The sequence below is a fragment of the Macadamia integrifolia genome, unplaced genomic scaffold (genome assembly GCF_013358625.1).
Source record: "Macadamia integrifolia cultivar HAES 741 unplaced genomic scaffold, SCU_Mint_v3 scaffold2086, whole genome shotgun sequence".
Lineage (NCBI taxonomy): Eukaryota > Viridiplantae > Streptophyta > Magnoliopsida > Proteales > Proteaceae > Macadamia > Macadamia integrifolia.
This window is the reverse complement of record NW_024868503.1, coordinates 34,524-51,949: the sequence shown is the minus strand read 5'-3', so window position 1 is coordinate 51,949 and position 17,426 is coordinate 34,524. Positions and strand designations below refer to the sequence as shown.

General features: G+C 34.7%; 1 protein-coding gene and 2 long non-coding RNA genes across 3 annotated transcripts; all 3 read left to right on the top strand.

Moving 5' to 3' along the window:
- Positions 1-21: 21 nt before the first annotated feature.
- Positions 22-7,255, top strand: LOC122065671. Its single transcript, XR_006136071.1, has 5 exons — positions 22-135; positions 461-501; positions 595-684; positions 6,717-6,968; positions 7,084-7,255. It is a non-coding gene; the product is annotated as an uncharacterized LOC122065671 (long non-coding RNA).
- Positions 7,256-8,337: 1,082 nt separating this feature from the next.
- On the top strand, positions 8,338-9,142 carry LOC122065667. Its single transcript, XR_006136065.1, has 3 exons — positions 8,338-8,451; positions 8,750-8,790; positions 8,884-9,142. It is a non-coding gene; the product is annotated as an uncharacterized LOC122065667 (long non-coding RNA).
- Positions 9,143-15,065: 5,923 nt separating this feature from the next.
- LOC122065668 lies at positions 15,066-15,832 on the top strand. Its single transcript, XM_042629496.1, has 2 exons — positions 15,066-15,271; positions 15,387-15,832. Exons 1-2 carry the CDS (start codon positions 15,137-15,139, stop codon positions 15,627-15,629), a joined length of 378 nt encoding a protein of 125 aa, XP_042485430.1. The 5' UTR covers positions 15,066-15,136; the 3' UTR covers positions 15,630-15,832.
- Positions 15,833-17,426: the final 1,594 nt, after the last annotated feature.

Genomic DNA, 17,426 nt, shown 5'->3' with positions numbered 1-17,426 from the left:
GAGGTTAATCCGGAATCGAGTCACGATTCCGGAGGTTCGTATAAAAGCGATGGATTCAAGTTGAATCCATTTCCACATCATCCTGCGATTCTCCCGGTGAAGTCCGACCGAGGTTCAGCGACGGTGAAGCAACAGGTAAGATTCTGCGATTCTTCTTCTCCTTCTTCTCCTTCTTCTTATTCCTCTTCTTCTTCTTCTTCTTCTGCTTCCTCTTCTTCATCTTCCTCTGCTTCCTCTGCTTCCTCTGCTTCCTCTGCTTTCTCGTCTTCGTCTTCTTCCGCTCATCTTCTTCTGCTTCAAGATCTTCTTCCTCTTCCTCTTCCTCTTCCTCTTCGTCTTCGTATTAGTTTTCTTCTTCTTCTTCTTCTTCTTCTTCGTATTTTTCTTCTTTCTTCCTTCTCTTTTTCTTCTTCATTATTTGTGTCTAGGGTTTCTAACATTTACCCTCTGGCCATGCCAGCTCGCATCTGAGAAGAACACCTAAAACCGAGTTGATTGAAGGTGAGATTCCCCTCTTATTTGTATTTTTCTTTGTATTCTTGGGCTTCATTTGTGTTTTATTAGGATTATTGAAGTTCGGTTTCTATTTTTCAGGTTGTAACTTCATATCTAGGGTTTACCCTATTTCCAAATCAGACGATCGACTCCAAGGTTTGAAGAACTAGAATCGAAGTTTGATTTAAGGTTAGATTTCGACATTTATGTGATTTTTTTCTTCTTTGGAACCATGTTCTTACTGTAATGTAAATTCGGTTTCAGTTTTTCTTCTTCTTCTTCTTCTTCTTCTTCTTCTTCTTCTTCTTCTTCTTCTTCTTCTATGGTGAAACAATATATGATTATGTGATATGTTTCTTACTGTAAGTTGAATGACTGAAAACAGAATTGATTTCATTGCATCTATCGCAGGGATAAGGAACAACTAGATTTAAGATAAAATCAATAACTTAATGAATATAAATCTGATTAGGTCAAAAGGTTGAGTGAAATATTTATCAAGGGGAACATTCCAGTAAAGTTTGATTGAAAACTGATAGCTAGATTCATGTTACGAAAGAATCCTATAGGAAATAGGACAGTTAAAGAACTGCAAAATCGATGGATAGTTTGGGGCTCTAAGACAGAGCACAGTCAAGGTATTACAGAGATAACCAAACAAAGAACTGAATCCAGGAAACAGAAATTTAAAATCAGAGCCAAGAAACCAGAATTGGAAGAATAATAGTTGGAGAAGGTTTCCTAAAATTGATTGGAAAACTGAGAGATAAACAAAATCCAAAACTTGTAATTAGTAAGTCAAATAAATACCAAAAATCAGCAGAGTTAAATTAAGATTAACCCCAAAACTGGAACTATAACTAACCTGAAAATTAAACTAGAATATTCTAACAGAATAGCAATCACGGGGAAGACAGTTCAGAAAACCTAACTTGGTATGAGATGGAGGATTGAATAGAGATTAGGGAAAGATAATCATTCAGGAATCCACCTGATTGCAGGCTTGGAATCCACCAAAGTCTCACTTCTGAAACCACTGAAGCACCACTCAGAATCCACAGAGTAAACATCTAAATCCCCGAATGTCCAAGGCTCTAAGCCTGAAATCCAAAGACCAGGAAAGCAACAAATTCATCAATTCATTCATCAAAATTTGTTTTGAGGCTGTAGTACCTCACATACACTTAAAGAGTTTGAGTAAGACAGACTCTGACTCTAAAAAGAAAAGACTAAAGTGCTATTAGTCTCTCACACCCTCTCTCTCTCATTCATTTTCTTGAGGATCTGTTCACGTCAGGAACTGTTGAAGCTATCTGTTAGTGTCAAGAACTGTTGAAGCATTAGCCGGACATTTTCTCCCAGGTTTGGCTTTTATCCCTAGTGTATAGAACTGAGAACCATGCAGAAGCCTAGAAAAGGTCTCCTACTGAGTCTGAAAATTTTATTCTCCAACCTGTCTACGCCAATAAAACCAAACATGAAATAATGACTCATAGTGTTAATCCCCTAAGATTTGGAAAAGCCATTGAGATTGGAAAAAGATTAAATGATGGATACATCTGTATCCTTCAATGAACTCCATAATCTTGGAATTCACTCAACTGTGATTATTGGGTCTTTGGGCTTCTTTTTTTTTCTTTTACTGGGTTAGTAGGGAACATAATTGAAACGATTGGCTACTAGTAAGGCAGCTGTGAATGGTTGGGTAGCTTACACTTTATAATGGTTGTTTCAACTTCCATGCTTGAGAAGAGATAAAACAAAACTTCTTGTCAGCTCAAAAAATAAGTAATGATAAAGCATTATCTAATCCTCTTTCAGCCACAAGAAATATAGAATAAGTTTCTTTTTAGGTGATTGGATTTAGCTATATGATTTCCACTTCCACTTAGGTTGGAAGGCTGAACTCAATCCTAAATGCATATCAGGTATACAGCCATGGAGATCAATTTGCAAATGTTTTCTCACTCACTGATCTTGTTGACAAGCACTTTTTTTTTTTTTTTTTAATATCTTTGGTCCAAAAGAAGTTCTGGGCCTTCTGATATATAATACCATTGTACAAATAAATTTCATTTTTTATTTATAAAATTGTAATTTCTATAAGAAATTGCTAGAAATTATTTCATTTCCTTACATTTTATCTTGACAATACAATTTTCTTTGGTTTGTGTTTCACCATTTCATTTATCTAGTTTTTTTTTTTGGTTCAATTTACCATATACAACTAAATGCATTTTCAATTCATGAATCACAAACTAAACTAAACTATCAAATTTATAATTTGTTTAAAATAAGGCATTGGATTCATGTAATTAACTCTATTCTGCTTCCCAATATCCAACCCTATATTCTTTTTTTTTTTTTTTTTTAAAATATCATATAAATATATTCTACAAATTCAAATCAACTATAACCATAATATTAAGCAATTATTAGGCAATTGTAGATTACAACCATTTGAAAATGGGGAAAGAAAGATAATTAGAGAAGGTTGAGACAGAAACACCACCTCTCTCCTAAAAATTATTTAAAAAGAAAAAAATATTATTGTAATCAAAGTTGATGAAAAATAAATTGTAAATATAAAAAGGATAACTTGATAATTGAAATAAGTGTATGACATCATCTATTTATAAAATATTTATTAGGGTAGAGTTATTCAAGACCTAGTGTAGATATAAAAGGTGGTAACCGTAGCTATTTGAATGGGTTGATAATAACTTGGTTTCATGTTCTGTTTTTTTGGGTCATGTAGACAGATGAATATCTGACATGGTTTGTTATGGAAGCAGAAAAAAAGGTTGAATCTCACAACCTTCCCGTGGGTACTCAGTAACAATTTGTTTTTTCTTTGCCATTGCTTCTTTTTACCCCATTACATGATCTCTTGATGTCTGTTACGATTTAGGAAGAGTCCCCTATCTTCTGTCATGTGTTCTTCTTTTAATTTTTTGTTCTACATCAAACATGAATTGCAATTGAAAGCTTGATTTCCAAATTTGTATAGTGATTCCAAGATAGGTGAGTAGAAGACAATATGAGTACCATTTCCAAATTTGTATAGCACCAATTTATTATTTTTTCAATTTGAATGTAGATTTACTTTTACAATGGAGTTTGATGAAGGCTACAGGAGGCGAAGGAAAATCATAATCTTTGCAGCGACTGCTGTTGTTATAGCAGTCGATCAGTATATAAAAAAATATCTGAAGAAAGAGCCATACCATTGTGAACCCCTGCGTGGTATTACTGAAACAGAGAGAATTATCGGTCACACTGATAAAACATGTCGAGAACAAATAAGGTTAAGCAAGAGGGCTTTTTTTAGTTTAAGTCATTTGATTAGGGAGAAGGGTCTACTGAGGGATAGCAGATCTGTGCAAGTGAATGAACAACTAGTTATGTTTCTACATACAGTAGGACACAATGTTAAAAATCGCGTCATTGCACACAAGTTTGGACATTCTAGTGAGACTGTAAGTAGGTACTTTAACATTGTATTGGGAGCAATCATTAAATTGTACCTGATACTATTGAAACCTCCAAGTGTCGCAGTGCATCATCGGATAACAAATAATGAAGGAAGATTTTACCCTTATTTCAAGGACTGCATCGGAGCCATAGATGGGTCCCATATCCCTGCGTGGGTGCATTTAAGCGACCATCCGAGGTTCCGTGATAGGAAGGGTGATATTTCCCAAAATATCCTTGCTGCCTGTGACTTTGACATGAAATATACTTACATTCTTTCTGGTTGGGAAGGATCAGCATCAGATGCTCGAATCTTAGACAATGCATTACATAGAGACGGCGACGGAAAATTGGTGCTGCCACGAGGTAAATATTATCTCGTTGATGCTGGGTATGCTAACCAACAGGGGTTCTTACGTCCATATCGAAACGTTCGATATCATCTGAAGGAGTGGAGAAATATTGATCAGTCACCTACTGATAAAAAGGAATTGTTTAACCTGAGACATTCACAATTAAGAAATGTGATTGAACGTTCATTTGGCCTCCTGAAGTCAAGATTCAAGATCCTGAAAAACCAGCCAGAATATCCTTTCAAAACACAAGCGAGAATTGTGTTGGCATGTGTGTTGTTGTATAACCACATTCTTACACAGAATAATGTTGAAGAAGAAGAACGATGGCTTGATGAAGAGGATGAAGAGGTTGAAGAAGCTAGTACTAGTACCCAATCCACTTCTCACCAAGTAAACGATGATGTTGAAGATGATAGTTCTGATGACGAGGATCATGCGCTGGAGATTGGTGATTGGGATCTATTTCGAGAACAAATTGCTGACCATATGTGGGCTGATTGGGTTGCAGCCGATTTGTCCAACTCAGATTGAGTATTGAAGAAGTAGAATATTTGTTATTGATAATATTGCAATTTGGAATGTAAATTTTGATGTGGACAAATTTAATTTTTTTTTTTTTGCATGGTTTGGGATGACTGTATAAACATACTTGGAAGCAGATTTTATTGTAGTATGTGGACTATTATCTAAATTGCAATATTAGGTATATGGATTCCAATATTTAGTAATTGTTATTATTGCTTGATTTAAATTTTTTTTGTTGTGGGATGCATGTATGTGGACTATTATATAAATTGCAGTACAAGGTTTATGGATCTCTCAATTAGTAATTGGGCTTCTTGCTTGGTGTCAAATTTGTGCTGTGGGATGCATGTATGTGGACTATTATCTTTATTAAGCAACTATTAGGTTTATGAATTTCCCAAGTAGTAAGTGTTAATGATTGCTTGGTATTAATGAAATATACTCACATTGTATATGGTGTATTTTGTTAGTTTTGATGTGATGGAACCAACAGGAGATTCTAATAGTAGGTCACGGGACATTGCTTCATGGCCTAGCGCCGTTTCTCATTACATGTTGGAGTGTGTATTGAAGCAGTACAAGAGTGGTAAGGGTGGAGATAATGGACTGAAAAAGGAGCAGTTCATTGCAATTGCCAACCAACTGAAGGAGAAATTTTTTACTAGTTACGACTGTGAACAAGTGAGAAACCACTTTCGGATTTGGAAGCAAAGGCTTAGAGCATTGAGTGACCTACAAAAGCAAATTGGATTGGGTTGGAATGCATCTGAATTGAGATTTGATGCTCCTCAACACTTCTGGAATGAATATAGGGTATAATGGGATTCTTTAAATTGTTCTTTCTATATAATTGTGCGTTTTTTGTTTCTTACTTACAACATAAGCACATTGACATTGTCCTTTATATTGCTAGAAAAAAGAACAAAAGTATTGGAAGGAACATAGTGTGCTCCCAATTCACCTTGAAGTTGGAGCTTTGCTAAGGAAAGAGATGGCAATTGGGAATGATTCAACAGTCCCCTCTGAAGCTACCACTGAAGTTATGATGGACGTGACAGGTACTCATGTTGAGGGAATAGGGAACAATGATGGTGTTCACTATGAACATATTGAAGAAGAAGAAAGTGTTCCTTCCACTCCCATTGGTAGTACCAGCCGTTCGCGAGGAAGACCTACTGGGTCCGTCAATAGTGGCAGAGAAAAGAGGAAGAAGGGTGTAGCTGAAAAGGTGGTAAGTCCATTGAAACAGATTGCTAACTCAATTGAGAAGATGGTAATGAGTGAATCTCAGACTGAATTTGGGAGAGCCATTATAGATGCTGTTGATGCCATTCCAGACCTCAATTTTCAACAAAAGTTTAAGGCCAAGGAATATTTCATGGCCAAGCGGAATTCTGCCATTATCTTCTTGGGAACAAAAGTAGAAGATAGGCAAAATCTGCTTGAGATGTACTTGCCAGAGATTGAGAAGAATTGAGGTGATAAAAGTAAGTGTTTGGATGGATACCCGACAATGGTTTTATTGAGCAAGAAAATGTATCTGTTTGGTTTAAGTAACTTTTTGGTTTATGTTAAGTCTGTGACAATGGATTAAATGTAGTATTAAGACAGGTTAAGACACTGGTACTTCATGTGTTTCTATCTGAATGATTTCAAGGTTTAAATATGGACAACATCATTCTTATTTGTCCATTTATATAATTGTTTATTTCGTATGGTATATATAGGGATTGCAGGAGCTGCCAATTTATTTGGTTTATGTGCCATTGAAGTCTCCTATTTTTTGTCCATCACTCAGATGGAGGGTGTACTTAATAGTATTTTCTATGCATATAGAGTATTGAAAATGTTTGTGTTAATTTACAGATGACATCGAATATATCCGCTTGTGATATTGCAAAGTGTGAGAACTGTGGGAAAGGTTGCTCAGTTTTCACTTCTAAGTCAGGGTCACATGTTGGAAGGAAATTTTTTAAATGTTCAATGAATTGTCACTTCTTCATGTGGGTTGACCATCTTAAGATGTGTGACTGTGGGAACGGTCAATGTAAGGTCAGAACTGCGAAAACAAGTGCGAATTATGGTCGATATTTTTGGTGCTGTCCACAATCAACTGGGGTATGAATTTTTTAAATTTTTTGTTTAATTTAATTTTGTAAACTTTTTTCAGATGTTTAAGATTTGAATGTTTATTTTCTTGTATTCTTATAAAATGATTATATTTGCTTTATAGGTTGAAAACAAAGGTTGTGGAATGTTTGAATGGATATCAAGTTCAAGCCCAAGTTGTGATACTTACCAGACTCCACCTAGGTCCATATGCTCAAAAACATCAACTTCATCATCTCCTTCCCCTTCATCAGACTATATCAAAGGATACTTGAACGGTGCAATAAAAGAATCTGAGGGTCATATGAGGATGTTAAGAGATGTTCTTGACGTAGTCAAGAAGCTTGATTTAAACAAAAATGTATGATGAACTTTTTTGGAACTTTTTAGAAAGAAAAGTCTGAAGCCATTGTAATGATATTGAGTTCATTATCTATTTTTTTTTTTTTTTAGAAAGACTTAATTAGCATTTACTAGTACCTGGATGGACTCAGTACTATATTCGAGTATTTACGTGCTTCTTCTCTCATTTGGTCCTAAGGACCTATATTACTGGCTTCTTGCTTGGAGACTGTTGTTTATAAATACTTTGAAGCATATATATCTCCATAAACCAAATCATCCGCTGGTTTGGGCAATTTTCAGATCTGAATTATATGGTACACGATACCTATTTCGATTACATGAACTACAATAGAATCATGTCTTGTAATGTTCTCCCGGGTTTGGCCTCTTCAATTTACAAAAAAAAAAATACAAATAAAAATAAAAAAATAAAAAAAATAAATTACTGCACTACAGTATTAGACTTAAAGGTTTAGGGTTACACTTTTTTTTTTTTTAACATATTACCATAAAAAAGAAAAGGAAAAAAAAATTAAAAATAAAGTACATGTGTGGACCAAATTGTATTTTTAGGTTTTGTTTGTGGGAATTTTTTTTTTTCAACAGAACATGGGTTCAAAGACTCAAAGGTAACCAAACAGTTTTACACTCAGAATCAATGCCCAGAATCAGGGTAACCAAACAGTTTTCACTTAGAATCAAGTGACAGAATCAGGGTAACCAAACAGTTTTCCACTTAGAATCTGGCCAGTAGAATCAGGTAACCAAACAGTTTTTTTAACGAGTTGAAATGATTCCAAAGAAACTCATTCATTTGAGTTAGATCCAGAATCCATATTCCATGGGATCTGATCCGATGGATAATATCCATCGGACCAGATCCCAGGGAATCAGTTTCCAATTTAAATTAAACCGTTTGGTTCGTTTTTGTGAAAAATCGGTTCGGAGTCATGGTGGCCAGTAGAATCAGGGTAACCAACTAAAAACCATGATTCATCCGGATTAACCTATTGAGGTTAATCCGGAATCGAGTCACGATTCCGGAGGTTCGTATAAAAGCGATGGATTCAAGTTGAATCCATTTCCACATCATCCTGCGATTCTCCCGGTGAAGTCCGACCGAGGTTCAGCGACGGTGAAGCAACAGGTAAGATTCTGCGATTCTTCTTCTCCTTCTTCTCCTTCTTCTTATTCCTCTTCTTCTTCTTCTTCTTCTGCTTCCTCTTCTTCTTCTTCCTCTGCTTCCTCTGCTTCCTCTGCTTTCTCGTCTTCGTCTTCTTCCGCTCATCTTCTTCTGCTTCGAGATCTTCTTCCTCTTCGTCTTCGTATTAGTTTTCTTCTTCTTCTTCTTCTTCTTCTTCGTATTTTTCTTCTTTCTTCCTTCTCTTTTTCTTCTTCATTATTTGTGTCTAGGGTTTCTAACATTTACCCTCTGGCCATGCCAGCTCGCATCTGAGAAGAACACCTAAAACCGAGTTGATTGAAGGTGAGATTCCCCTCTTATTTGTATTTTTCTTTGTATTCTTGGGCTTCATTTGTGTTTTATTAGGATTATTGAAGTTCGGTTTCTATTTTTCAGGTTGTAACTTCATATCTAGGGTTTACCCTATTTCCAAATCAGACGATCGACTCCAAGGTTTGAAGAACTAGAATCGAAGTTTGATTTAAGGTTAGATTTCGACATTTATGTGATTTTTTTCTTCTTTGGAACCATGTTCTTACTGTAATGTAAATTCGGTTTCAGTTTTTCTTCTTCTTCTTCTTCTTCTTCTTCTTCTTCTTCTTCTTCTTCTTCTTCTTCTTCTTCTTCTTCTATGGTGAAACAATATATGATTATGTGATATGTTTCTTACTGTAAGTTGAATGACTGAAAACAGAATTGATTTCATTGCATCTATCGCAGGGATAAGGAACAACTAGATTTAAGATAAAATCAATAACTTAATGAATATAAATCTGATTAGGTCAAAAGGTTGAGTGAAATATTTATCAAGGGGAACATTCTAGTAAAGTTTGATTGAAAACTGATAGCTAGATTCATGTTACGAAAGAATCCTATAGGAAATAGGACAGTTAAAGAACTGCAAAATCGATGGATAGTTTGGGGCTCTAAGACAGAGCACAGTCAAGGTATTACAGAGATAACCAAACAAAGAACTGAAACCAGGAAACAGAAATTTAAAATCAGAGCCAAGAAACCAGAATTGGAAGAATAATAGTTGGAGAAGGTTTCCTAAAATTGATTGGAAAACTGAGAGATAAACAAAATCCGAAACTTGTAATTAGTAAGTCAAATAAATACCAAAAATCAGCAGAGTTAAATTAAGATTAACCCCAAAACTGGAACTATAACTAACCTGAAAATTAAACTAGAATATTCTAACAGAATAGCAATCACGGGGAAGACAGTTCAGAAAACCTAACTTGGTATGAGATGGAGGATTGAATAGAGATTAGGGAAAGATAATCATTCAGGAATCCACCTGATTGCAGGCTTGGAATCCACCAAAGTCTCACTTCTGAAACCACTGAAGCACCACTCAGAATCCACAGAGTAAACATCTAAATCCCCGAATGTCCAAGGCTCTAAGCCTGAAATCCAAAGACCAGGAAAGCAACAAATTCATCAATTCATTCATCAAAATTTGTTTTGAGGCTGTAGTACCTCACATACACTTAAAGAGTTTGAGTAAGACAGACTCTGACTCTAAAAAGAAAAGACTAAAGTGCTTTTAGTCTCTCACCCCCTCTCTCTCTCATTCATTTTCTTGAGGATCTGTTCACGTCAGGAACTGTTGAAGCTATCTGTTAGTGTCAAGAACTGTTGAAGCATTAGCCGGACATTTTCTCCCAGGTTTGGCTTTTATCCCTAGTGTATAGAACTGAGAACCATGCAGAAGCCTAGAAAAGGTCTCCTACTGAGTCTGAAAATTTTATTCTCCAACCTGTCTACGCCAATAAAACCAAACATGAAATAATGACTCATAGTGTTAATCCCCTAATATTTGGAAAAGCCATTGAGATTGGAAAAAGATTAAATGATGAATACATCTGTATCCTTCAATGAACTCCATAATCTTGGAATTCACTCAACTGTGATTCTTGGGTCTTAGGGCTTCCTTTTTTTTCTTTTACTGGGTTAGTAGGGAACATAATTGAAACGATTGGCTACTAGTAAGGCAGCTGTGAATGGTTGGGTAGCTTACACTTTATAATGGTTGTTTCAACTTCCATGCTTGAGAAGAGATAAAACAAAACTTCTTGTCAGCTCAAAAAATAAGTAATGATAAAGCATTATCTAATCCTCTTTCAGCCACAAGAAATATAGAATAAGTTTCTTTTTAGGTGATTGGATTTAGCTATATGATTTCCACTTCCACTTAGGTTGGAAGGCTGAACTCAATCCTAAATGCATATCAGGTATACAGCCATGGAGATCAATTTGCAAATGTTTTCTCACTCACTGATCTTGTTGACAAGCACTTTTTTTTTTTTTTTTTTAATATCTTTGGTCCAAAAGAAGTTCTGGGCCTTCTGATATATAATACCATTGTACAAATAAATTTCATTTTTTATTTATAAAATTGTAATTTCTGTAAGAAATTGCTAGAAATTATTTCATTTCCTTACATTTTATCTTGACAATACAATTTTCTTTGGTTTGTGTTTCACCATTTCATTTATCTAGTTTTTTTTTTTGGTTCAATTTACCATATACAACTAAATGCATTTTCAATTCATGAATCACAAACTAAACTAAACTATCAAATTTATAATTTTTTTAAAATAAGGCATTGGATTCATGTAATTAACTCTATTCTGCTTCCCAATATCCAACCCTATATTCTATCTTTTTTTTTTTCTGAAAATATCATATAAATATATTCTACAAATTCAAATCAACTATAACCATAATATTAAGCAATTATTAGGCAATTGTAGATTACAACCATTTGAAAATGGGGAAAGAAAGATAATTAGAGAAGGTTGAGACAGAAACACCACCTCTCTCCTAAAAATTATTTAAAAAGAAAAAAATATTATTGTAATCAAAGTTGATGAAAAATAAATTGTAAATATAAAAAGGATAACTTGATAATTGAAATAAGTGTATGACATCATCTATTTATAAAATATTTATTAGGGTAGAGTTATTCAAGACCTAGTGTAGATATAAAAGGTGGTAACCGTAGCTATTTGAATGGGTTGATAATAACTTGGTTTCATGTTCTGTTTTTTTGGGTCATGTAGACAGATGAATATCTGACATGGTTTGTTATGGAAGCAGAAAAAAAGGTTGAATCTCACAACCTTCCCGTGGGTACTCAGTAACAATTTGTTTTTTCTTTGCCATTGCTTCTTTTTACCCCATTACATGATCTCTTGATGTCTGTTACGATTTAGGAAGAGTCCCCTATCTTCTGTCATGTGTTCTTCTTTTAATTTTTTGTTCTACATCAAACATGAATTGCAATTGAAAGCTTGATTTCCAAATTTGTATAGTGATTCCAAGATAGGTGAGTAGAAGACAATATGAGTACCATTTCCAAATTTGTATAGCACCAATTTATTATTTTTTCAATTTGAATGTAGATTTACTTTTACAATGGAGTTTGATGAAGGCTACAGGAGGCGAAGGAAAATCATAATCTTTGCAGCGACTGCTGTTGTTATAGCAGTCGATCAGTATATAAAAAAATATCTGAAGAAAGAGCCATACCGTTGTGAACCCCTGCGTGGTATTACTGAAACAGAGAGAATTATAGGTCACACTGATAAAACATGTCGAGAACAAATAAGGTTAAGCAAGAGGGCTTTTTTTAGTTTAAGTCATTTGATTAGGGAGAAGGGTCTACTGAGGGATAGCAGATCTGTGCAAGTGAATGAACAACTAGTTATGTTTCTACATACAGTAGGACACAATGTTAAAAATCGCGTCATTGCACACAAGTTTGGACATTCTGGTGAGACTGTCAGTAGGTACTTTAACATTGTATTGGGAGCAATCATTAAATTGTACCCAATACTATTGAAACCTCCAAGTGTCGCAGTGCATCATCGGATAACAAATAATGAAGGAAGATTTTACCCTTATTTCAAGGACTGCATCGGAGCCATAGATGGGTCCCATATCCCTGCGTGGGTGCATTTAAGCGACCATCCGAGGTTCCATGATAGGAAGGGTGATATTTCCCAAAATATCCTTGCTGCCTGTGACTTTGACATGAAATATACTTACATTCTTTCTGGTTGGGAAGGATCAGCATCAGATGCTCGAATCTTAGACAATGCATTACATAGAGACGGCGACGGAAAATTGGTGCTGCCACGAGGTAAATATTATCTCGTTGATGCTGGGTATGCTAACCAACAGGGGTTCTTACGTCCATATCGAAATGTTCGATATCATCTGAAGGAGTGGAGAAATATTGATCAGTCACCTACTGATAAAAATGAATTGTTTAACCTGAGACATTCACAATTAAGAAATGTGATTGAACGTTCATTTGGCCTCCTGAAGTCAAGATTCAAGATCCTGAAAAACCAGCCAGAATATCCTTTCAAAACACAAGCGAGAATTGTGTTGGCATGTGTGTTGTTGCATAACCACATTCTTACACAGAATAATGTTGAAGAAGAAGAACGATGGCTTGATGAAGAGGATGAAGAGGTTGAAGAAGCTAGTACTAGTACCCAATCCACTTCTCACCAAGTAAACGATGATGTTGAAGATGATAGTTCTGATGACGAGGATCATGCGCTGGAGATTGGTGATTGGGATCTATTCGAGAACAAATTGCTGACCATATGTGGGCTGATTGGGTTGCAGCCGATTTGTCCAACTCAGATTGAGTATTGAAGAACTAGAATATTTGTTATTGATAATATTGCAATTTGGAATGTAAATTTTGATGTGGACAAATTAAATTTTTTTTTTATTTTGCATGGTTTGGGATGACTGTATAAACATACTTGGAAGCAGATTTTATTGTAGTATGTGGACTATTATCTAAATTGCAATATTAGGTATATGGATTCCAATATTTAGTAATTGTTATTATTGCTTGATTTAAATTTTTTTTGTTGTGGGATGCATGTATGTGGACTATTATATAAATTGCAGTATAAGGTTTATGGATCTCTCAATTAGTAATTGAGCTTCTTGCTTGGTGTCAAATTTGTGATGTGGGATGCATGTATGTGGACTATTATCTTTATTAAGCAACTATTAGGTTTATGAATTTCCCAAGTAGTAAGTGTTAATGATTGCTTGGTATTAATGAAATATACTCACATTGTATATGGTGTATTTTGTTAGTTTTGATGTGATGGAACCAACAGGAGATTCTAATAGTAAGTCACGGGACATTGCTTCATGGCCTAGCACCGTTTCTCATTACATGTTGGAGTGTGTATTGAAGCAGTACAATAGTGGTAAGGGTGGAGATAATGGACTGAAAAAGGAGCAGTTCATTGCAATTGCCAACCAACTGAAGGAGAAATTTTTTACTAGTTACGACTGTGAACAAGTGAGAAACCACTTCCGGATTTGGAAGCAAAGGCTTAGAGCATTGAGTGACCTACAGAAGCAAAGTGGATTGGGTTGGAATGCATTTGATATGAGATTTGATGCTCCTCAACACTTCTGGAATGATTATAGGGTATAATGGGATTCTTTAAATTGTTCTTTCTATATAATTGTGCGTTTTTTGTTTCTTACTTACAACATAAGCACATTGACATTGTCCTTTATATTGCTAGAAAAAAGAACAAAAGTATTGGAAGGAACATAGTGTGCTCGCAATTCACCTTGAAGTTGGAGCTTTGCTAAGGAAAGAGATGGCAACTGGGAATGATTCAACAGTCCCCTCTGAAGCTGCCACTGAAGTTATGATGGACGTGACAGGTACTCATGTTGAGGGAATAGGGAACAATGATGGTGTTCACTATGAACATATTGAAGAAGAAGAAAGTGTTCCTTCCACTCCCATTGGTAGTACCAGCCGTTCGCGAGGAAGACCTACTGGGTCCGTCAATAGTGGCAGAGAAAAGAGGAAGAAGGGTGTAGCTGAAAAGGTGGTAAGTCCATTGAAACAGATTGCTAACTCAATTGAGAAGATGGTAATGAGTGAATCTCAGACTGAATTTGGGAGAGCCATTATAGATGCTGTTGATGCCATTCCAGACCTCAATTTTCAACAAAAGTTTAAGGCCAAGGAATATTTCATGGCCAAGCGGAATTCTGCCATTATCTTCTTGGGAACAAAAGTAGAAGATAGGCGAAATCTGCTTGAGATGTACTTGCCAGAGATTGAGAAGAATTGAGGTGATAAAAGTAAGTGTTTGGATGGATACCCGACAATGGTTTTATTGAGCAAGAAAATGTATCTGTTTGGTTTAAGTAACTTTTTGGTTTATGTTAAGTCTGTGACAATGGATTAAATGTAGTATTAAGACAGGTTAAGACACTGGTACTTCATGTGTTTCTATCTGAATGATTTCAAGGTTTAAATATGGACAACATCATTCTTATTTGTCCATTTATATAATTGTTTATTTCGTATGGTATATATAGGGATTGCAGGAGCTGCCAATTTATTTGGTTTATGTGCCATTGAAGTCTCCTATTTTTTGTCCATCACTCAGATGGAGGGTGTACTTAATAGTATTTTCTATGCATATAGAGTATTGAAAATGTTTGTGTTAACTTACAGATGACATCGAATATATCCGCTTGTGATATTGCAAAGCGTGAGAACTGTGGGAAAGGTTGCTCAGTTTTCACTTCTAAGTCAGGGTCACATGTTGGAAGGAAATTTTTTAAATGTTCAATGAATTGTCACTTCTTCATGTGGGTTGACCATCTTAAGATGTGTGACTGTGGGAACGGTCAATGTAAGGTCAGAACTGCGAAAACAAGTGCGAATTATGGTCGATATTTTTGGTGCTGTCCACAATCAACTGGGGTATGAATTTTTTAAATTTTTTGTTTAATTTAATTTTGTAAACTTTTTTCAGATGTTTAAGATTTGAATGTTTATTTTCTTGTATTCTTATAAAATGATTATATTTGCTTTATAGGTTGAAAACAAAGGTTGTGGAATGTTTGAATGGATATCAAGTTCAAACCCAAGTTGTGATACTTACCAGACTCCACCTAGGTCCATATGCTCAGAAACATCAACTTCATCATCTCCTTCCCCTTCATCAGACTATATCAAAGGATACTTGAACGGTGCAATAAAAGAATCTGAGGGTCATATGAGGATGTTGAGAGATGTTCTTGACGTAGTCAAGAAGCTTGATTTAAACAAAAATGTATGATGAACTTTTTTGGAACTTTTTAGAAAGAAAAGTCTGAAGCCATTGTAATGATATTGAGTTCATTATCTAATTTTTTTTTTTTTGTTCATAGAAAGACTTAATTAGCATTTACTAGTACCTGGATGGACTCAGTACTATATTCGAGTATTTACGTGCTTCTTCTCTCATTTGGTCCTAAGGACCTATATTACTGGCTTCTTGCTTGGAGACTGTTGTTTATAAATACTTTGAAGCATATATATCTCCATAAACCAAATCATCCGCTGGTTTGGGCAATTTTCAGATCTGAATTATATGGTACACGATACCTATTTCGATTACATGAACTACAATAGAATCATGTTTTGTAATGTTCTCCCAGGTTTGGCCTCTTCAATTTACAAAAAAAAAAATACAAATAAAAATAAAAAAATAAAAAAAATAAATTACTGCACTACAGTATTAGACTTAAAGGTTTAGGGTTACACTTTTTTTTTTTTTAACATATTACCATAAAAAAGAAAAGGAAAAAAAAATTAAAAATAAAGTACATGTGTGGACCAAATTGTATTTTTAGGTTTTGTTTGTGGGAATTTTTTTTTTTCAACAGAACATGGGTTCAAAGACTCAAAGGTAACCAAACAGTTTTACACTCAGAATCAATGCCCAGAATCAGGGTAACCAAACAGTTTTCACTTAGAATCAAGTGACAGAATCAGGGTAACCAAACAGTTTTCCACTTAGAATCTGGCCAGTAGAATCAGGTAACCAAACAGTTTTTTTAACGAGTTGAAATGATTCCAAAGAAACTCATTCATTTGAGTTAGATCCAGAATCCATATTCCATGGGATCTGATCCGATGGATAATTCGAACCAAACGCCCCCTTAAGAAATTCAATCGGATCAGTCTGAATTGATTGGATATCACATAGATATTGGCCTTGATTCCTGATCAATATTATATGAGTGAATCACTACGAATAAAGGGTAAAATCATACGGTTAGAGCTAATTTGAATTTATTATTTTCAAATCAAAATAAAAAATTTAAATATAAAAACTTTTTTTTTTCTTTTCTTCTCTTTTAATGGTAATCATATATATATATATATATATTTTCTCATCATTTCATTTTTTGTTTCTCTTTTTTAGATTCATTTTTCTTTTCTTCTCTTGACTATCAAACATAGCTTTAGAGTTGAGTTATATGTCACTCTGAAAGCTTTTAATGCACAAATGAAAAATTTATGTGGAATAATCCTTTTCATAATTTTTTGGATATGAGGGAGGAAAGAACAAATTGAGTTTCAAGAGATAAAAGTATAGTGCCTCATTAAATCAAGCAGAATTCGGAACAACTGTCCAATCATGATTAAATATGCATTTTTGACTTTTGATTATAATTTCCTTGACTCTTTTTTAGACACAGGATGTTAGAACCTTTTATTTATGGAGGATATTCTCCTGAGGCCATGGTGAACTGACATCAATTTATCATGCTTCATCGGCACCGTATAGTAGGAAAAGAGATAAATACAGAGAGGCTCTTTTCTTTCATCGAGCAATGAAAGAAAACTTTATCTTTACTTATTATTTGGATTCTGCTATGTACTAATAGTTGAATGCTCAATTTTATATTATTTATTAATGAAATATCTTTGTGGATGATAGAATCAAAACTGAAAATATAAAACCAAATAAAAACTGAACCGAACCAATTTAATTTTAATTTTGAAAATATGTTTCAGGCTTCGGTTGGGTTTTAGTTTCCGCATTCCAGATCGATGTAATGAAGGGAACACAACCACCTATCTTTGT

Coding starts and splice junctions, on each gene's coding strand:
- LOC122065668 (XM_042629496.1), top strand. CDS start 15,137: ATGAATTGTCACTTCTTCATGTGGGTTGACCATCTTAAGATGTGTGAC. Junction 15,272..15,386: donor GCTGTCCACAATCAACTGGG/GTATGAATTTTT, acceptor TTTGCTTTATAG/GTTGAAAACAAAGGTTGTGG.